This window comes from Alligator mississippiensis, chromosome 4 (genome assembly GCF_030867095.1).
Source record: "Alligator mississippiensis isolate rAllMis1 chromosome 4, rAllMis1, whole genome shotgun sequence".
In the NCBI taxonomy this organism is placed as follows: Eukaryota; Metazoa; Chordata; order Crocodylia; family Alligatoridae; genus Alligator; species Alligator mississippiensis.
Window position 1 is genome coordinate 169,196,560 of NC_081827.1, and position 22,226 is coordinate 169,218,785.

At 45.7% G+C, this 22,226-nt stretch overlaps 1 protein-coding gene across 1 annotated transcript; it reads left to right on the forward strand.

Moving 5' to 3' along the window:
* The first annotated feature begins 5,955 nt into the window (after positions 1-5,955).
* Positions 5,956-22,008, forward strand: KAT7 (lysine acetyltransferase 7). The gene is made up of 15 exons (XM_006276687.4): positions 5,956-6,254; positions 7,468-7,615; positions 9,300-9,476; positions 9,671-9,910; positions 11,037-11,119; positions 11,336-11,425; positions 12,438-12,536; positions 12,725-12,835; positions 15,174-15,365; positions 15,733-15,822; positions 16,656-16,796; positions 17,146-17,239; positions 18,270-18,416; positions 19,450-19,556; positions 20,159-22,008. Exons 1-15 carry the CDS (start codon positions 6,240-6,242, stop codon positions 20,258-20,260), a joined length of 1,836 nt encoding a protein of 611 aa, XP_006276749.1. The 5' UTR covers positions 5,956-6,239; the 3' UTR covers positions 20,261-22,008.
* Positions 22,009-22,226: the final 218 nt, after the last annotated feature.

Genomic DNA, 22,226 nt, shown 5'->3' on the forward strand with positions numbered 1-22,226 from the left:
CCCAACAGGGGATGAAGCAGCTTGGCAACAAGGGCAACCATCTGCTTTTCTCATCAGGTTCCTGAACAGATTTACAGGGAGAGAATATGTCTTTCTTTCCCCCTCCCCTCCCACCCTTTGTTAAAATAGGGGCATAAATCCATTTCCTTTAGATCACCTATGTACTTAAAAAAACAAACAAACCATAAAACAGTTACGGGTAAGGCATACTGAACCGTGGGATTCTCTTTCAAGTTTTATCACCTCTGAGAAAGTTACTGAACTTATACGTTTAAGTTTCAACATCTGTCTTCTGTAACTGAGTATGCGTTCACCTTAGTCAAATGATTTGGAGATCCCTAATTGAAAAACCATGGTGCAGAGTATTGATACAGACTGCAGCCTGCTAAACAAAGGATCACAAGAACAGACTTTCCATTTGCGCTGAGTGTTAGGGATGTGTACAGGTTTGGGTCCTTTAATTCTAAGTGAATGCTAACTTCAAAATGAAAGAGTAGGGTGAGTCTAATAAACTACTAGAACCATACAGTTGGTTGCTTAAAGACTTCTGTTACCATAACAACAAGATGCAACTATAACAATAAAGCCAGGGCCATCTTAAATATGGAAATGAAGGTCACAAAATGTCCTTTGTTCTCAACTAAACAACTTTTGTCTCTAGGGAGAAATAAGGGATGTATTAAAACCGGGAATCACACAGCAATTTTATAAGCAATTTTCAAAATGTTGTTATTTTGCCATTTAGCTTCAGTGGTTATTTTTAACTTTAGCTAAGCATCTGGAATGAACGCTGGTCATGGTTGGCTCATCCACTCCACTTATTCAGTAATTTCCTTTCTGCACTTGCATGCCCTGTGAAGTATGCAATGTGACATTTGCAAGAAGTTAACTTGAGTATCATTTAAAAAAAATCAAAAGTAATAAAATATTTCATTTGTATATCACTTTTCATCCAGATGGTCTTGGAAGACTTAAACTGTAACTGATATATAAGCTATAAAAAGAAACCACCAAGTCACTAAAATGTAGTTACTGGCTGGCTGGATGTGACAGTGTTTAACAATGCACAGAAACATTATACTACAGTTTAGTAAAGTCCTCTTTATCCAACTGAATCTGTAAGGAATTGGCAAAAGAGAATATGTCTACCCATGTTAGAACTGGGCCAAAAATTTAGAATTCATACTCCCACACTTCTCCTTCAAAGATAGAAAGGTGCTATATGGTCTTAAATGATCAGGACTTCTCTAGACTGTTATACATCTTCAAATAAATCAACTGTCTTTATTACAAAAAAACCCCACCCAGCTCGAGAACCTTGGAAATATGAAATCCCCCAAATCTCATATATCACAATTTTTGGGGGTGAAAGAAAATGCATTTTCCATTTTTGTGAGGTTTAAGGTTCAGAAGAGATGGGTAACTCATCAGTACACACTTTAAGGCACTGTCTACACAGGAAAGGTTTGCTGGTATAGCTCTCTTGCCAATATGACTTCTAATCATTCCCCAAATGAAACCAGCTATTATTATGATATGTTACCATAGCACTGAGAAACTCTAGTTATGGGCCAGGACCCTGTTGTACTACTGGCAAACAGACTTCATTGCCAGAAAAAATACTGTCTACGTTAGGGCTTCTAGCCAATATAAAAAAAATAAGAGCGACAGAAAGAGTTTTAAAGAATTGCAGTCTTATATATTATGCTGCCAAAAGTTTCTAGTGTGGACTAGATCTTATTTGCAATGTCTCACAAAGCTCTTGTGAGACTTTCTTTGAAGCACTTTGAGATCTTTAAAATGACAGAGATTAGTTGTACAGCACAACATTATCTGTTATTATAGTAGGAATAATCAAACGCTTCACTAAGCTTTTAGCTTATTATTTGTTTTCCCATCCCATTAAAAAAGAACGTCTGTAACTGCATAAAAGACAGAACAAGGAAGATGAAAAAAGTTGCAACTTAAAAACCTGCCACTTTTTTTCCCCCGTTGTTTCTGGCTGGCACACTAGTTTTCCAAGAGTCACTCACTGGATTTGTAACATTAGAATATAAAAAAAGTAAAGTTTGCCTTATTAAAAATATTCAGTTGTACTATGCTCCATTAGGCTAATTCTAAAGAACCTGAAAAAAAATACTGACTTAAGCCTATAATCCAAATAGGAAGTAAATGTAAAAGTATTTCAAAACAAAGGTTATTTTGGCTCCTTTCCCCGCCCTCTAAAACTCTACCCAAATTGTAACTTTGGGTAAGACTGTCAACAGTATCTGGAGACTAAAGTCCTCAACTCCCACCAGCTTGGAAGGAGACTTTCACTCCTACTGGGACTTGGCAGCTTAAGCGACTCAGGCTCCTAAGTTTTATTTTTGTGTACCCCTCCAACAAGAACTGCAGACACAGGCCTCTACAATACTGGGTTCATTACTGTACTGGAGGCCTGTGTTTGTACAACCTATTTTTGTGTGAAAGAATTACAGTTTTGTTACAGATGGGTAAAAATGAAAACCACACAAGCCTGGAGGAAAAATTTGATTCTTTTCACGCCTTGCACATGTTACTCTGCTTTTTTAATTTATTGTGAATACTCAACTTTAAAAAAGGGGGGCTTAATGCATCTGCGGCCTGGTTATCCATCCTCTAAGCCAATGTTTTTCAACCATGATCCAAAAGTCAGTGGCAAGACTATATGAAAAGGTTGCAAGCAAACTTTAAAAATGCAGTTCCAGCCTGCAAGAGGCTGCTTGGGGCCCCTCATGCTCCACACCCTCCCCTGCCCCACACACTGGGGGGTTGGAGCCTGGGGGTGGGAGGCAAGGGGTTAGGACTGAGGGACACTGGGTCGGGACTGGCCGTTGATGCTTACAAATGGGTCCTGGTACAAAAAAGGTTGAGAACCACTGCTCTAAGCTACCAGGGAAGCGATTCTCCTACTAGATAGTCCACAGAACATTTGCTGGTTGCCCACACTACTTTTCCTTCAAAGACAGAAAAGTGCTATATGGTCTTTCTATATTTGTTTCTGCACAATAAAGGCACATCCAGGACTTTCCCTAGTATTTACTGAGACAGTGCTGCAGATGTCAAAGGGGTCCTATTAGAAGCAAAGGGAAATAGCCACGTGCTTAGGACCAGGAAAAGCTTAGCCTGGAGGCAGACACATGGCCCACACCAGGCAGGCACTTGTGCAGCCTGGGGAATAGCCTCGCTCCTTCCTCCCAAGTGCCAAGAAAGAACCCGACTGTGGTCTCCCAGCAGTCAGCTCCAGTGCTGCCAGGTGTATAACTATCATATTTGTACAATAATTTCAACCCTTGTTCAGTGTATGATCAATAACAGTAAAAGTGTTCAAAATGTACAATCATTTTTCAGGCAGCTAATTCATGCAGCATATGCAAAAGACAAGTTACTCTCAAGAGAGCCTTAACTGACTTTTGGGTTTGCTGTCAGCACTTTCTTACGACTTTTTGCCTCAAAACAAAGATTTTTTATTATTATTATTATTACTGTGGCAGTGCACTGTGTGTGCCTGCCACTTTAAGGGCCTGGAGCTAGCAGCCTCCAGGTGCCTGATTAGGGCAGCCATTTTTAGACACAAGGGCTGCCTATATAAGCAGGGCAGTTTGACTGCTAGAGGCCAGGCAGTAACATTGCCTGGCTGTAGGGCTGCTGTGAATGAGCTGGAGGTAAGGGGGAGCTGCGAGGGGCTGGTTAGGAGGCTCCTGGTCCTGGGCATGACCTGAAGTTGCACCCTGCTGGGAGTGGGTGGTCTGGTGGGGCTCTGTGGTGCGGGAGCCCCCAGGAAATGCCAGGCCAGTTACCACCCTGGTGGAAGGTAGGTTGGGGTGCCTTAACCCCTTGCCCCCACCACTGAGTGGGTAACCCCATGTGTTGTTTGAGGGGCCTGGGGGGTGCCAGTGTTGTGAGGCCCAGAGGGCGGACCTTGAGAGAGAGAGGGGGACTAGAGACCCGGCCCAAATGAGATAGTACCCTTGACTGGCCCATGCTGGGGCCAGGACCAGGATGGTCAAAAGGGCCAGGGGCCCACTGCGAGGGATGCCCAAGAGCCAGGGGCCTGGGGTCCCAACTGGCCTGGAGGTGGGCCAGGGCCAGTTAGCTGAAGGTCCCAGGGGGACCACACCTGAGAGGGGAAAATGGCTTTGGGGGGGCTTCTAGCCCGGATGAAGGCGGAGAGGCTGCCTGATCAGGAGGGATCATAGAGGGGTCCTGTTTGGGTGATTCTGGGGCCCCAGCGTGGGGGCCGGAGGAGATGAACATCAAGATGCCATCAGCGAGGCTTGGGCTGCGGTATTGGGGAGGTAGGAGCCACAGAGAGTGCCCCCTGGCATTGGGGCACCAAATAGGCAGCTTCCTGCTTAACTGACATCTTAATTGAACCAATTATTATCAAAGGTGTGGCGGGAGAGATAAGCAGGCGGTTGCCCACAGAGACGGGGCAGGCTGTGGAGACTGGCCCCGAGGAGGCCCCCCTGTCACTACTGTTCCAGGTCAAATTAGCCAAATTGGTTTCAAATCCTATTGACCAAGCAGAACTCAATTGTTCAAGTCCATGTGGTGCTACCACTGGTAAGTATCCTCCATCCCAGCTCTTCAGATAACCCAGTGACAGGCACCCTATGTGTAGGCCCAAGCCCAGAGATCTTGGGGTTTAGACACCCCTGGGGTTTTTTTTGTTGTATTTTTAATTTTCTTTATTCCCAGTCAAATTGGCCAAATCAATTTCAAATCCATGAGTCAGTCCAAAACCATAAGTGGCCCTACCACTGGCAGCATCCCCCACCCCCACCGGGGGCTTCACATATACCCAAAACCCTTGGTGGGCATCCTACTTGCAGGCCCATGCCCGGAGGCTTGGGGCTCAGATGCCCCTGAGCTTTGCCTACCCCCCAACTGCAAGACCCCAGGAGCAAGCCAGGGAGGAGTCCCCCATTTCCATGAAGTGGGCATAAAGCCAAGGTTAATTATGCATGACCTATGCAGGTACTATCCCATGCCAGCAGAGTGGTTTTCCCCAGGAGTGACTAGGAAGCCACCATGTTGATCATGGAATTTTCCTAGATAAGCATAGGCTACACTTGATCTGAGCCTTCAAGAGGCTGAAAAGCAGTAAGAACAGGTCTCTGCTTGATCTGAGCCAAAATGCCAAGCCTCAAAATAAAGAAACACTTCAACTCTGATGACCCAGTTCTCACTCACTCACTGGTGAGTTACAACGAACAATATAAAGTCAATAATAAGGCTTATTTGCATGCTTTTGTAGATATATTCGCATATTTTTCAGCAAATACGATCGTTTTTGAGCTCCCGATACCATAATGTCATGTTTAGAGACCTGACAAGGCTGGGCAGCCCCTGCCCCACACCGCTCACCGCCCGGCGGGGAAGGCAGCAGCAGGGACCCTGCTGCTCTTCCAGCCAGGGACCCGCACCTACCCCGAGCAGCATGTGATCAGGAAGCAAGAGGGCGCGGCCCGCACTGCCCACAAAAATGCCGGGACAGCGCCTTCCGCTTCCCGTCTCCCGGGGAACCGCCCGCACTCACCCGCGGCTCTTCGAGGCCGCACGAGCCCCTCGGTGCAGGTTCCGGTGCCCTCCACGCACACAGGCCGCTGGCTGCTCTGGGAAGAGGGAATCGCCTGAGGAAACCGCTCACTGCCTCTAACTGAGGGAGGGCACCAGATGGGGGAGGGGGAACACTTCCGCCAGAATACAAGATGGCCGCCTAGAGCCAAGCTAAGCTTGCCCTCGCCCAGCACAGCTCCCAGACTCACGGGTCAACATCCTGCCCGAACCCAAGATGGCCGCCTACGCCTTCAGTAGGCCCCGTCAGTCGCCTCGTTCTCAGAACCACGGCCGCCTCCCGTCCCCTCGGAAACGGCAGTGCCCCGAACCAAGATGGCCGCTGCAGCGTCGTTGCCGTGGAGCCGGACACCTGTCCAAGCCCAAGATGGCGGCGCCCGCTGGCGTGAGGCTCAGTGCGCGTCACGTGACGGGGGTGTGACCCGTGCCCCGGCGGAAGCGTGAGGGACCCAGCGGGGAGCGGGGGTTGCTGGCGGCCGCGGAGCGCGGGCTGGCGCGCCACTGGCTGTCGGGGACAGAGAGCAGGAGACACGGCTGTCACCACGGAGCCCGCCGGCACCACCACGGCGGCCGCCGCCGCTTCTCGGGCCGGAGGCGCTGGAGACCAGGCGCCCTCGCTGGCTCCGCCCCCGCCGAGGATGCCGCGCAGGAAGGTGAGGGAGGCCGCGGGGGCGGGAGAGGTTCTCGGGGAGGGGGCAGGGACCTCGCGGGGGCTTGCTCCCGTTCCCGCCCCCAGCGAACTTTCCCCCAGAGGCACAAAAACCGGGGGAAAAGAGCGGCCTTCAGCCCCCTGCACCCGCCTCTCTTGCTCCCTGAATGGCTCCCGCTGGCGCTCGCTGGGTCCCGATTGGCTAACATTGCTGTCAGTCATCTCCCCCCAACGGTTACCTTTCTCCCTCCCCCCGGCGGAGGCTTGTTCCACCTCCTTGCGGTTCCGATTGGACAAGAGAACGAAGGACCTGCGTGTGTTTGGCTTCGCCTAATGGCCTAGCTGGGCGCTGATTGGCCGGCGCGGCTGCCACTCCCCGCCCCCACGAATACCTCCCGCGCGTGCCTTGTTTCTTGTGTTCCCTTCCCCCAGCCGCCCCGAATGGATGTTTCTGTGGGAAGCGAGGTTCTAGCTGATAGGCTGGGGCAGCCCGTCAGTCACGCCTTAGAGCCGCGCCTCGCCTCTATGGGAATTCTTATTGGAGGAGATTCCTCTCGGCCCCTCCCCTCTCTGATGGTGATTGGTTGATGTAGAGGGAGGGAGGCAGATCTACAGCCGCGGGCGCAAAACAAAGCGGCGAGGGCACCCGCCCTCCCAGCAGGGCGCCCCCTGTCGCCTGGGCTGCCGCAGCCTTCTCTCTCCCTCCCTGTCCCAGCCCAGCCAGGCTCCTCTGGCCTGCCTGGCCCCTGCCCCAGCGGGACAAGGGCAGCAGTGACTTGTTCCCAGCTCCTAGTCCTGGGCTTGTCCTGTCCTCTCTTTGCAGATCAGCATCTGCCTTGCCTTCACTGTGGTGCACCCACCTGCCTGTCTGTGCCAGGACAGAGCGGGGCTTTCCCAGGCCCAGGGGAGGTGCTACTCCCAGGCTGTCCCAGGTTTTCATTTCAAGTGAGGCAACTAGTGCCTTGACAGTTCACAAGACTTCCTTCCAATGACACTGGTGCAACCTGTTTGTATTGGACAAGTTTGCAGAAGTCTGGAGTTACTGGTGCCACTTCCCCTCAGCTTGTGTTTCTCATACTGAAGGGAGGCTTTTCTCCAAAACGATCTGCCTGCAAAAAGTTTGAATCTGTTCTATAACATTCAGGCCCCAAACGTTCTTGTGTTAGCAGGAGTAGTATTGAAGTCTTAACTGTTCTCTTGCTAATGTGGTGCTGCAGAGGAACGCTGGCAGTAGTTCAGATGGCACTGAAGACTCCGATTTCTCTACTGATCCTGAGCATACAGACAGCTCTGAAAGCGATGGCACATCTCGGCGATCTGCCCGTGTGACTCGTTCCTCAGCCAGGCTGAGTCAGAGCTCGCAAGGTAATGCCTTTCTTCTACATCCCCCAAATGACACTTGGCGAACTGTCTCTATGTTCTCAGCTTGATATGCTTAAATACATTTTAGGGAATCTGTTCCTTCAATTTGGCTAACCTTCATTTGCTGTTTGTTTTTTTTTTCTCGTTGAGTATAATAATACTAGGGTGAGGTACAAAGACATTGCAGTGAAGCATTATCTAAATTAGGCAGCATAATCTAGCATTTTAAACTGGGGTTGGAAGTCAGGATTCCTGTGTCCTGGTTTACGGTAGTTAAAGGGGGTGGGAACTGAACCATTGGTTCTATGCTTAGCTTTGCTACTCATTTTCTGAGACCTTTAGAAGGTCTTGTAGGCTTTCTTACTAGAGTTCCTTAGTGCATAATGAATACTATCTACATGATAGAGGCTTTGTGATGTTTAATTTTTGAAGTGTTTAGAGACTGTTGACAGTTGTTATGCAGAAGCGCAAAATATTTGCATGAAGCACGTGTGATAAATCTCTGAAGCCACCTTTTGGTTATTTTTATAAATAACTTGTTTATTTGAAAACCTAATTTTCGAAACCTCTGAGCAGCTAATCATGCTTTGGAGTCCATTTTCTGCTAAAACTTCACTGTAACTCCAGTCCTGAAAACTGTACCTTTAGGCCTTTTCTCTAAAAACGTAGCCTGGTAAAATCACTTGGCTCTTATAGACTGTGTTTGTCACTAAAGTCCCCAAATAACTAAACCAAAAGTAAAATGTGGATAGTTGAGGGCTTTTAGGCTGTACAAATATGAAATTTGGATGGTTGTGTTATGGGTATGAGATGTTTTCATATCGGTGGAGTTTGTTGTACAACAGTATGTATCCAGCATATTGTCATTCGAGTCCATGTTGCATGTTTTTACGTTTTGACATCCAGATTGTTAAAGAGGGGTTGTTGTGCTTTTCCACCTCCTCATTTTCTTGATCTGAGAAATTTTCTTGGCTGATAGTAATTACTGTAGAAATTAAATTCCATCTGTTTGTCTAAAAAGAGAAATGGCAACAAAGGGGTAAGATCTTCTGATTCCCTTGTTTTATCTGTAGGCTTTGCTAAGAGAATTTTTCAGACAGTTTTCTTCCAGGTAAGAAATTCTTGTAGTTCTTGACCAGAGTTTTTTAGAAAATAAAGTTATTTTTGATTAGCATCTGAGGCATCCCTGTTTTTCAGCAAAAGAGAAGCACTTTTTAAAATAATTTGTTATCAACTCCCAAGTGGTAACAGTTCAAGACTACATACAGGGTGTCAGATACTGACGTGCCAAAAGCAGCTGTAGTACACGCAAAGCCAGTCTAAACAGTATTGATTCTCATTCAGACCTGCTGAATTGGAATTGTTTAGTAAGTTCTGGATAAATAACGGGAGTTCAGAGTAGCTTGATTTTGGTCCTTCATTCTTCAGACTGTTAGTAGGTCTTAGTGGCTGTAAAATTGTCAAAGAATGTGGCTCGGAATAATGAAACCAATCTCAATGCCAGTAGATACACCTGCGGTGTGGAGGTGAGGACTGTGGTTGGCATCAAGCTGTCATATATTATTTGATAAGACCCAGACCTATAGTACCAAGAACTTGACTTTGGGATCAGATGAGAGAGAGATCTGTGACTCATGGTGGTTGCCCTGAATGAAGCTGACAATTGGATTAACTGTTGTTCACTTAGATTCCAGCCCTGTTCGGAATCCACCATCATTTGGGACAGAGGAGCCTGTATATTCTACCAGGAGGGTGACACGCAGCCAACAACAGCCCACTCCCGTGACTCCAAAAAAATACCCACTCCGACAAACTCGCTCTTCTGGATCAGAAACTGAACAAGTGGTGGACTTTTCTGATAGAGGTATGGAGGGAGGGGAGGTATGGCTTTAAGTGCCTAAAGATATTCCATAAGCTTTGTGCCTTGTCTGTGAGGGTTGGGGGCAGTTTCCTAAGCGTGTAGGTTTGAGTTATGAGTGTGTTGTCTGAATTCACGTAAGATATTTCTTTGTAAATTTCCATTTGTGCAAAATTTGTAACATCTCATCTTTTATTCAGACACTAAAAATGCGGCAGATCACGATGAATCTCCCCCTCGCACCCCAACTGGGAATGCCCCTTCTTCAGAGTCAGACATCGATATTTCCAGTCCCAATGTGTCCCATGATGAGAGCATTGCCAAGGATATGTCCATGAAGGATTCTGGAAGTGACCTTTCTCACCGCCCCAAACGCCGCCGCTTTCATGAAAGCTACAACTTCAACATGAAGTGTCCTACTCCTGGCTGTAACTCTCTAGGTAAATCCTTGTCCAAGAGAAGTCTTCTTTCCCTTCCTGCTGTTGAGATTGGTAGCCTGCGTTTCACTGGGTGGAGTTGCATATTTGAACATCATGGGTTTTACTGGGAATGGAATACAACAACAGGTACATGCTTTCAGGGATGTTTTTTGGCCAGGAGCAGTTGGGGTTGTGAGGATGGAGAGACAGATTGATGACATCATAGGACAACACAATAGGCTCATTTTTTGTTTTTTCCAAGCATCTCCTTCTGCATCCAGATCAGTGAACTGCTTCTCTCATGCTGTATCGCTGTTAAAAAGCCCTGAATTTATTGCTGAATTCTATGGAGAGCTGACTTCGGAAGGTCAACGTGTTGAAGTCTAACTGTAAAGTCAGCAGTTGAAATCCAAAGTCTTGTCACCTGATGTTTCTTTGGACTATGTGGCAAAAGTTTTCAATCTTGCTTAAGTTCCCAAGTACAAGAACACCAGTTGCCCCTTGCTACATCTCACTTAAGCAATTGAGTGAGCTAGGGAGTCTGAAAACACCTTACTAACCTGAAGTAGTCTCTGCCAGTTAAAACTAAGGCAGGATAGTGTTGGTGAGCTTTGTTCTTCTGTTGTCAGAGATGAATCACTTAAGCTGTTTTGCTGGCATCATGCAATATTCTGGGCAGCAAATCAGTGGAACTTTTTGTTTCAATCCTTGTAAATTCTGTGGCATTCTTGCATGCAGTTGGGGAGACAAAAGAACAAGGAGAAGAGATGTGAAAGGAGTGTAATTCAAAGACAGAATGATCCATCAGCAGGTAGATGGGTCATTAATATAGGGATTTGGGGAAAAGGTTGAGTTCTTCAGTTAAGCTACCAATCACTATCAGAAGCACAATACTTGGAGGAAAGTTGATACAAGCCAATAGTATATCAGTCCAGTTGAGGAGGGGCACGTAGATTTGGGGTTTGAGTAAGAAGAGCCTCCATCTTGGCCCCTTATGAGTTATCACAAAGCATGTGATTTGTCTTATCCTCTTATAAGGATGATGTATTTAGTTAGCCCTTTTTTTGAAAGGCAGGCACATGCTATGCTGTCTTTGGTTTTTTTGTTGACTTAGAAGCTGAGAGGTTTTTTTTCTGATTCTCCACAGGACACCTGACAGGGAAGCATGAGAGACACTTTTCCATATCAGGATGCCCACTGTATCATAATCTCTCTGCAGATGAGTGCAAGGTAACATCCCTTCAACTTCTGTTGCCCTTCTGCTCCCATACTATAAAATGTTTAGACCTGTTTATGACTTGGAACTAAACTTAAAATTTGTTGTGCTCCAAGTGTCACTGTATCTGTTAACTGCATTCTGTGATCTGAAATTCAAAAAGGAAATCAAAAAGGCTTATATGCTTTTAGAGCAGTTTGTTGTGATACTAGTTATGTTCAAATTTCCAGGTGAGAGCGCAGAGTCGGGATAAACAGATTGAAGAGAGGATGCTAGCTCACAGACAGGATGACAACAATAGGCATGCCACCAGACACCAGGTAGGCATTCACTCTGTAGTGATGGCTGGCCATGTAAAGGGACGAACCTTAGACTGGGGCTTTGGGCTTTTGTGACAAGTACTAATGTTCTTCTTTTGAAATTGGCTTTTGTGCTGGGTCTTAGTACTCTGTTACTCATCACCTGCAGTTTGTTTGGTCATGAACAAGTCATTGGAGCAGTCCAAATCTTGAGTTGCTGGTAAGCACATGGAAAGTGGAAGGCTATGAGAGTTATGGCAAATGTCAGCCAGTGTCAGTTAAGAAGTGTCTAGAAGAACTTATTGCTGTCCTGAGCATTTATTTTGTATTTGTGTTGTGAAATAAGGCAGGGCTTTCCAGGTTCAAAGTGGCTGGGGCTACATCGTGCTCTGTGTGCTGCACCAGGGTGAGCCACAGAACATACCCCACTCCCCTTCCCTCCAGTGCACTTGCATGTCTGCACTCTGCCTACCCCCTGCTGTACTGCATGCCCATGATTGCTGCACAGGCATCCCACCACTACACCATACACTTGGAACCCCTCTCCCCCCCAACCCTTTGCTGTGTTGCTTGCCCCAGACTCACCACCAGCTTCTAACACAGATTCCTAGGGTACTGACAGGAGGAAGCAGCAGCTGGAGGAAAGACTGGGAGCCTGGATATTCTGACTGCTATGCAGCCAGAGTGGTGGAAGAATCAGCAGCTGGACAGGTGCCACAATTTAAGTCCTTGCTAGTTGGACAGCCCTGAAATAAAGGATAGGTATATTTCTGTAACAATGCATAGATCAGTTTGCCTTTTACAGAATGAAAAGAGGTGTTTCTGTGAGATTATACTTTATTAGCTCAGGAGACTTGGGTTCAAATGCAGATGAGTCTGTTTTTAACATGTTGGAGTTCTTTTGGAGTGAACACTTATCTACATGATACAAGTAACAGGAGACAAGATACAGCTTTTCATGTTAAGACTGAGGTGTGATGACACAGGTGCTGAAAAGTTGGGGAACTTATGCCAACTCTTCTGTTTTTTCCAGGCACCAACAGAGAGACAGCTACGATACAAAGAGAAAGTAGCAGAGCTGAGGAAGAAAAGGAATTCTGGACTGAGCAAGGAGCAGAAAGAGAAGTACATGGTATAGGACCATTTACTCTAGTTTCCTTTCATCTGGAATGAAACAAATCAATGGGCTGCTGAGCTAACAAGGCTGTAAAAGCCAACAGCCTTATGTTGGTGTAGATTTCTTTTTTCTTCCTCTTTTCCTCCTCCATTTTCCTCCCTCCCCCTTCTTCCCTCCAAGGTCCTAATATGTGATTATTTTAGGAACACAGGCAAACATACGGCAACACCAGGGAACCCCTATTGGAAAACTTGACCAGTGAATATGACCTAGAGCTTTTCCGAAGAGCACAAGCACGAGCCTCTGAGGACCTGGTAAGACTCATAACCCTTAGCATGTCTGAAAGCAGGTGCCTTTGTTCAGAGAGCTGAACATCCCTGGGGCCTGGAGTGCTAATAAAATGAAAGTTCACAAGAATAGGAAATCTGTCATTCACAACCCATGTTGTTCAGTAGAATACAGGATGAAAGCTAAGAACCAAGTAATTGAAGATACACCAGGAATGATTCTGCCTGTATCTAGTTTCAACAAATATAGGGAAGTCAGAGGTGTCAGACATTCAATGAGTTTGCCCAGAGTACAGCTGGAGCTGTGCATCTCTAATATTGGATGCTGCAATAACTCTGAGGAGAGGGAATGAATTGGTGCCAGTTCTATTTAACAAGTGCTTGTTCTCAGCTTTCATCATGTTAAGAATCAATGTACCCCTGGGCAGAATGGTCAGCAGCTTCATACACGGAAAGCAGAGCTAAGAATTGATCCAAGTGAGAGATTTTAAATGCTGTGTCATAGACCAGCCTGACAGTACGCTGCTGTTGTGGAGTGGAGTTTGCCTTAAGATCCCTAGATTTATAAGGTAGTGTTAGAGTGATAGTATAATTGTGATGGTCCAGGAATTATGCAAGAGGCAAGAATTTGTTTGGGTAATAACTTTTATTGGACCAACTGCATAATTGGAAGACTTAAACCTTCAGATTGGAGGCACACCGATATATCAGTCCATATCATTTCGGTACCAATAAAAGGAAAATTGACATTATTGGCAATCAGCTTTTTTTGGCTGATGTGGCTGATTTTTAATGTCACTGATAAATGTCACGTGCATGCATGCAGCATGCACATGGCCAGGAATTAAGTCCAGCAGTTTGGAGAGCAGCATTCAGCTGGTAAGTCTGGGGGGTGGGGAAGAGGCATGGAGGAGGGAAGGGGGTGGCTGACTCAGGCCCCCATGGTGAGGGACGGTGTGGGGCTGGAGTGTGGTGTGGGACAGAGATGCTGGTGGTTTGTTTGGTGGGTGGGGGGGTGCAGAGGGGACAGCTTCCCACCCTGCGTGTAGCCTCGGGAAAGGCATAGGGGGGCATGTGCCTCAGCTTTGTGTGGGGCAAGGGCGGGCTACCTGCTGCCGGTGCGGAGCTGGAGACTATGCTGGCCTTCTCGCAGCGGGGGTTGTGGGCCAGGGGGGCTGGGGAGGTGGCGGTGACACTGGGAGGGGGGGTACAGCAAATTTCAGGGGTGGGGGCTAGAACTCACCCTGTAGCCCCCGTCTCAGCACTGCCCCTGCCCACCCACCCTGCCCTGCCTGCACCCACCCCGATTGCAACCCTGGCCCAGCCCCACTGCCAGGAAGAGGCTGGCACAGCTCCTGGCCCCAGTCCACAGTGGGCAGCCCACCCTTGCCCCACGCAGAAATCTGGGGGGCACATGCCCCCTGTGCCTCCCCTGGGGTGCTCACAGTGGTGGGAGGAGCCATCACCCGCCTGCTGCGTGTCCTCCCCCCCCCCCGGACATGCCACCTGCAGCTGTGTCTTGCACCCCACCTTGCCCTAGCTGGGCAGCCCCAGCCCCATGCCTTCCCTCACCATGGGGGGCCTTGATGTGTGCCCTTCTCCCCCCGCCCCTGCTCCCCCCCCCCCACTTACTGGCTAGGCTGCATATCAGCTACCAAGTTGGCATCGGCCGATATGCCTGGTTAATAATTGACCATCAGCATCGGCCAAAAGAATCTTCGTCGGTGCACCCCTACTTCAAATACAAGACATTTTTTTCAGGCCTGAGGAGAAAGCCAGTATAGCAATATATTGCCAAGGGCTTCCTTAGGTGCTCTTGAAGGGTACCTCCATCCCAAAAGTTGACCCCAGAAGCAATTCTGATGGTTTGAAGCTAACTGCACATGTGCAACCACAACGAAAAATGCCCCTTTCCATGTAGGCAAGGAAGAAATATTGCTTTGAAATAGATGATGTAAAGCGGAGGACCATACTGTTGGAACACTGCTTTTTCAGCCCCTATTCAAGCTGCACCTGCTTGGGTCAATTCTGAAGACCTTATTGGATGAAAGGAAAGTTTCCTGATTAAACTGATTTGCAAACTGGAGTTTGAAAGAAGGTGAAGAAAGTGGATGCTTATTGAGGGATGGAATGTAATTGGCGTAAGCTCATCTAATGTAAAGGTCTGGAGAACCTTCTAGTGTCCAAGCATGAGAAGCATGTTTAGATATTTTCCATCCCCTAGCTTAGCTTGACAAAAACCTTTTCTTGGGGATCTTCCTTCTGTGTAGAGTCTCTGAAAGAGATTCCGAAGCAGGAAAATAAGTGGGTTGTGTGCATGTGTGCGTTTTTCCTGTTTAATTAATCTACTCCTTCCCCTATTTAGGAAAAGTTGCGGCTTCAAGGCCAGATCACAGAAGGCAGTAATATGATTAAAACAATCGCCTTTGGCCGCTATGAGTTGGATACCTGGTACCATTCTCCCTATCCAGAGGAGTATGCTCGACTGGGACGTCTCTACATGTGTGAGTTCTGTCTCAAGTACATGAAGAGCCAGACAATACTACGTAGGCACATGGTAAGGCCTGGTTGGTAGTTATCTAATTACTGAGACTTAGATATTGAACTCATGTTGGTGTCATTTCAAAAGACAAGTGCCTGTGTGCTTCAGTAGTCCATCTGATAGCCTGCCCTCCTAAGTTGAGAAGGCTTTGCAGTTTTGAAAGGAAGACCATTTTTATGACATTGTCTTGCTCTCTGGGCCAGCTGGATGACCCTTGTGGAATAGAAGCTGAGGCTTGCAATCTAATTTATTGTAATTGAGTAGGATTGAATGTTCCTGCTAAGAGCATTTATTCTGCATGTAGCTATTGATACACTACCTGTCCTCAGAACATCTGGTGGAGATATAATATGACCATAACTTTAACATCATTCTCCTGCAGGCAAAATGTGTGTGGAAACATCCGCCAGGTGATGAAATTTATCGCAAAGGCTCCATATCAGTTTTTGAAGTAGATGGGAAAAAGAACAAGGTAACTAATTGTGCTGATGGATCAGTCTTGATTCTGGAGATCACCGCTCATATGCACAGTGCATGTCAGTGCCTTGTACTGAGGGGAAGCAGGAGATGGTACTCTTTGATACTCAGAGGGGTGCCAGAATTTGTCCTGGCCTTTGTTGCAGTGCTGGCAATTTTATTATTTTGCTGATGATGATTGTCTGCGCCTCTCTTGTGGTGGCGGTTCAGTTTTCTCCCCTGTCCTCTGGTTTACGTACCAGTATTGGCAGAGTAGCCTTTGAGTTGTAGATCAGACTCCCTTTCTGAAGATGAATAAGAAGCCTCCATGCTTGGTCTCTGTGGATCATCACTGTCCAGGTTTTATTCAGTTGTGAATGCTCTAAACCAGTGATGCTCAACCTTCTGGCCCCATAGATTGGATGAATGGCATGGGGATGGCCCACGGGCTGGATAATGTGACCCCATGGGCCAGAGATTGAGCACTACTACCCTAAACATCATTATAGCATTACAGGAGTATAGAGTATGCTAGCTTTTTGCTGGTTAGAGCCTCCACTGTTGAATGGGAGGAGTAGGGCACTAGCATTAGCAGGTATAGCTGTGACTTGATTAGTGGCAGGGTTTCTCTGAAATGGCTACCCTTGATTTGTCCCAGAGGACCTGCCTAATTTAGTTATAAACTGAGAATTTGGGTATTTGTTGTTATGCCTCAGTGGTGTAGTTTTGAGAATGTGTTAACAACAGATGTGCTTCATTTTATTGCAATTCCCATACATTCAAAAGTGGGATTCTCATTGATGCTGCATCCTGACAGCTCAAATATGTTACTGTCCCTTTTGCTTCTAGATCTACTGCCAAAACCTGTGTCTGCTGGCAAAGCTTTTCTTGGACCACAAAACTCTCTACTATGACGTTGAACCCTTTCTCTTCTATGTCATGACAGAAGCTGACAACACTGGCTGTCACCTGATAGGATATTTCTCCAAGGTTAGTTGAAATACAATACTAATATTTAATTGGAATAGATTTAAGACTAAGGTCATCAGCATGAACTCTCGTGTCTACGTGCAAATCCCAACCTTCAAAGGGCAGGCATAAAATATGAGCTCTTCCTGGAAGCAAAGCTAAATTACAAAAAGCTGTAAGATATTTTGTTAGAATACCTTCATGGCCATGTTATAGTTTAATGGCTAATAAAGAAACAAACCTGAAGCCACTTTGGTGTCAGGAAGAAGTTCACTGCATGTTGTCAATGTGCCCTGATCATGATATACTTGTTGCTTGCATGGATCTTTTGCATGGATCTGATAGACTTTCTCTATGTTCTTGCTTCCAGGAGAAGAATTCTTTCCTCAACTACAATGTATCTTGCATCCTGACGATGCCTCAGTACATGAGGCAGGGTTATGGCAAAATGCTCATTGACTTTAGTAAGTATAGGGGGAAAATTATGGAAGAATCCTTCAAAAGCATCTGCACTGTGGCATACTGTCTTGAGGAGGTCAGATGTTCTGTCTCACATTCAGGAGCAGAGATGCACAAATCTATAGGATATGATCAGTTAAAGGAAAGCTTGCACATACTGCATCAGTCCTCCAAGCTGCCAGAATAGTTCTTTGGCACATGCTTTTGCTCGTACATCTGCCGGTAGGTCTATTGAACAAATGCATTAAAAACAGCTAATCAAGGGAAGGGTTTATAGCAGTAGTACTCAACCCCCAGGGCTGTATCATCTGAGCCACAGGGCTCCCCGCAGGTCTAGAAATCTGGTGACAGAGAAGTGGTGGCAGCATTAATTGCAGCAACGACCCTGCTGGCAAATTTCTCAACCTGTGGAGAGCACCACAGGCCAAATGACAGAGCCCTTTGTGCTGGGTTGGTCCATGGCTGGTTCCAGTGTCTGGAGATAGGCCAGGGCTGGCCTGCAGCTGGATCTGACTGGGCCTGCATGCTGGATCTCGCCCATAGACTGACCCTACACACTGATCCCCCTTGCGAACCAGCCCTGTGTTCCTCATCCAGCTTGCGGGCTGGAAGGCGTAGCACCACTATAGCATGGTTCAGATGCAGGTGGTATCACTCCCCTAGAAGAGAATATGGGCCAACAAAGTCTCCATGTTTGCCTCTTGTAGCTCTTTCCAAGTATATCTCAGATGGGACTAATATTAGTGCAAGTAAGCAAAATTCACTTGATGTCATAATAACTGTACATCAGCAAACTGGCTGCAGTTGATCTGTTTCAGTGAGAATGGATTTTTGGGCCTGCTTTTTTCCAGTGGTGCATGGAAGAACATTGTTTAGGAGACTTTTGCTATCCCCAAGAGTCTAATTCTTAGTGAACTGGTATAATACTTATTGTGTTGCTTTTTGGGCATCATTATTGGTATAATAGTGTATAGTAGTGATGGATGGAAGGAAATCTCATTGTGTTTGAGCAAGTATGTTATGTTTTCCTTACAGGCTATTTGCTGTCCAAAGTGGAAGAGAAAGTTGGCTCCCCAGAGCGCCCTCTGTCTGACTTGGGCCTTATCAGCTACCGTAGTTACTGGAAGGAAGTTCTTCTTCGTTATCTGCATAACTTCCAAGGCAAAGAGATCTCAATTAAAGGTGAAGTCTGGTTCTAAATGAGCTTGCAGTGAATTTGTTCAAAAAGTTTTGGTGCCTCTTGTTCTCCACCCTCTTTTCCAAATCTGTGGCAACTGATGTTTGGTCAGTTTTCTCCTTCAGAAGCAAGTTGCTAGAAGTGGAAGTGGTAACATCTAGAATACAACTGGTTGGGCTTTACTCCGCTGTCTGAGCCCACAACTATCTTTAAGCCTAGGCTTGGTTTTGAAGACTCATAAAGCATCCTTAAATAAACTCATTTTTATTTATAAAAAGAAAAAGAATGAGCAATTAGACTGAAGCTCCAGTTTCAAGCTAATGCCATTCTAAATAGCTCCTGCACATGTCTCCATAAAATGCAAGATTGAGGCTGAATGTGAGAGACACCGGCCAAAGTGTTACACTTATGGACCTATGCACATCTTGATATGCATACAGCAGACACATGGACTACTGCGTAACTCATGTCCATGTATTCAGAATACAACCTTTTTAGTTGCTCCATTATCCAGCATAAGTGATCAGTATTTTCTCAGTTCAGAAGGTAGTATGCAAAAGCTGTTTCATTGCAGAGAGATGTCCACGCTTAAAATATTCAGAATATGTACACGTCAGTTGGAGTTCTTGCCATTCCTTTGGCATCTGAGGTTCTTTCAGCAGTTTCCCCCCAGTTAAGCATCTCTGCCTCTCTGTAAGAGATTCCTGTTTCACAGATGAGGAAACAGGTATGGAAGTGATTTAACTTTAAGTATACCAACAGCAGATAGGAAAGGACTCCTGGTGGCTAGTAGCTGCCCTTACAGTATACTACATACACTGCCTCTATAATCATTGTTGACCATGTTGAACCTGCTAGATAAGTTTTAGTATTAAACTTAAAAAGTTGGTGTACATGAAGTATTTTGTGAGTATAATTGAGGGATTATGCATAAAACTTGTCACTTAACTGAGCAGTGGTAGGCTGCTTCAGTCTTAAAGGAATACCAAGGTGATTTTTTTGCTTCTCTTTCAAATAGATTGTGTTACTGTCTTGCAGAAATCAGCCAGGAAACAGCAGTGAACCCTGTTGACATTGTTAGCACTCTGCAGGCACTTCAGATGCTCAAGTACTGGAAGGGAAAACACCTGGTCTTAAAGAGACAGGTAAGGTTGCTGTGTGTTTTTGTTTTGTTTTCCTGATGATCAGACATGCCCTTTTGCTTTCTTATAGTTTAGCTCTCTCTGATATTATAATATCCCATAGACCTACGATAATTTATATTTAGTGTGCCTCATGTAGGCTTTTCTTGCATGTTGATTATAGGAGGGAATATTCTAATACTAAAGGATAACACAGTACCTTATGAAGTCTGAGGTCTGTTCCCAGGCTGGTTCTTGACTAGCATAGAAATCTGCTGTGTTTTTGACTCTTCTCTGCTACTTCTAACATAGAATCACATTGATCATCTTAAGTAGATTGTAAATCCCCAAACGATAGTCATCTCCTTTCTCTGCTGTTCTTTATATCCTTCTTCCTAGGACTTGTCCTACTGCTGAAGATAGCCTGATCTGTGTTTATCAGAGATTCCTAGACAGCCATGCGAACTGTTCTATTTATGTAGTGAGGTGACATCATCTTGTGGTGCTAAGCAGACAGTGGGCAGATTATGTTTAGAGTGCTGGACTTGCATGTTTGTCATCCCATGGATTGTTTTCTTTTATTGAAGACTTTGGTTTAACCTGCTCTTTCATGCTGTCTTCCTCAGGATCTGATTGATGAATGGATAGCCAAAGAGGCAAAAAGATCGAACAGCAATAAGATAATGGATCCCAGCTGTTTGAAATGGACCCCTCCTAAGGGAACTTAACTACCTGCTACTCCCGAAGCCAGTGAACCCCAGCAGTAGGAAATACCCTAGGGATCTCTGTTGTATCTGTTGCTGTTGTGATTGGCTGGTACAGTACCCTCCAGGAAGATCAGTTCCCCTTGGTACTGTTCTGGCCCAGACCTTTTGTGCACACCGCAGACGCTGGTTCTGAGGAACTTATGTTTCGGCCTCAATGAGGTTGCAAGGATTGGATCTGTATAGGACCCAAATGAAGCTACTAGCAAAACTGGCCCAAGGAGTTCTGATATCTGGTACTGTACCTGTCCAGTCACTGGTTCTACCCTCACGTTCTTATTCCAGTGAGGTTGTGTTGTGTCCTATAATCTGTCTCTTCCTTCCTGAAGGCTCCTTGCCCTCTGAGTAATGAACGTGACCACTTCTGTGGCCTTTGAACAAGGTCTAATGCTTGATTGGGAAAAATGTGTAAGTGCATCCAGACAGGTTTACCAACACGTTGCCATTGCACTCATGTTAGCATTTTAAATTAGACCTGACTGATAGACTGCCCAGTCCCAGGTATCAATTATTTTCAAGGAGATAGTAAGCCACTTATTTAAGCAGTGCTTCCCACTTAATGTAGCAGTCTTAATTAAAATAACAAATTGTAAATGGTGCTGTACATTCTGAAGCTTTCACAATTTCCATCTGTTACCATTAATGTTATTATCCAGGAGTCAAGATTAATAGTGCAAGGCACCAGGATTTGATATGCTTTCACAAAATAGTCCTCAGTGAGCTCCCCTCAGGTTAGCACAGTACCATGTCAATTACCCAGTCTTCCTAAGTCAGGTATCTGTTTAGCCTCTTCTGGAGCTGATGGTTTCCTTTACACACATAAAATTACCAGTTTAGTGCATTTCAGTGTAGACATTCTCCCCAAAAGAGTTTTTCCTTGAATTGTAGCTTTTCTTTCTGAAATCTTTTCTTTCCATATACTAAGATAATAAAACGTTAATTTTGGAATGATTTTTGTTAACCTTGTCCAAACTGCCACAGAAAGTCTACAATGCAGTATCATCAGTTCTTGGATTGCCTATGGCATACATTCTGTGCATTAATGGCAGCTCCAGCTAGCTGTGTGGATGGTTTGCTTCTCTGAAGTGCACCCTGTTTGTCTTTGTAGAACAGAAAAGCTTTTTTATCCCCCTGTTCCCTCACCATCGTCACCAAAAAAAACAAACCCTCCTGCAAACTGGCTTTCAAGTATAACCACTGTCCTCTAGCCACAAGTCTTCTGTCTGTCTCCAATATGATTAAGAGGGAGGGGACAGGCGTGGGGTGAGTGGTGGCAGCATAATATGGTGCCCATTTCATTTAGACCCTTTCAGTGATTTTTTTTTTTCATTGAGTAGTGTCTGAACTAAAGCATTTACAATGTACTGGTAGTTAGGGGCTATTTCTTATTAACCACTGATCCTTCCCAGTGTGGAGAAGTTCTCTGGTCCCTCTCATGGTTGGCTGTGCCTCTTTTTGTCCCCTTAAAAATGTTATCTCAGTACAATGTATTTGTGTCTCTTTGGGCATTACTGAGGATTGTTGTCGCATGTCCTTGGCTCCTATATTGTAGCTGAAGACAAATGCTCTTGAAACTATCTGGCTGGGTGGATTTTTTTGTGGGGGTAGGGAAGAAGGCTGTTCTTGAAAAGAAGCTAAACCCAGTTCCCCTGATGTGGTAGAATGTGCTACTCCTGTATATCTACTTCTCAATAAAGCATGTTCTCTGCTCAGTTTATGCCTTCCTTTTTGTTGTTCTGTAAGGGGGAGGGTTATGCTGACTTTTGCAGTTGAGCACAGCTGTCTTTACCATCCTAGAGAGAGAAACTAATTTTGATGTCCTTATGTTGTCAGGTGTAGTGAGGACTGAAGCAGACTTCAGGTGGACTATAATAGATAATACATGATACAGGACATTTTTCATTTAGAATTGATTCTGGAATGGATATTG

Excerpts from the sequence above, each read along its gene's own strand:
- KAT7 (XM_006276687.4), top strand. Across the intron at positions 11,120-11,335 it reads TCTCTGCAGATGAGTGCAAG|GTGAGAGCGCAGAGTCGGGA; the intron begins GTAACATCCCTT and ends TCAAATTTCCAG. Across the intron at positions 17,240-18,269 it reads CAAAATGCTCATTGACTTTA|GCTATTTGCTGTCCAAAGTG; the intron begins GTAAGTATAGGG and ends TTTTCCTTACAG.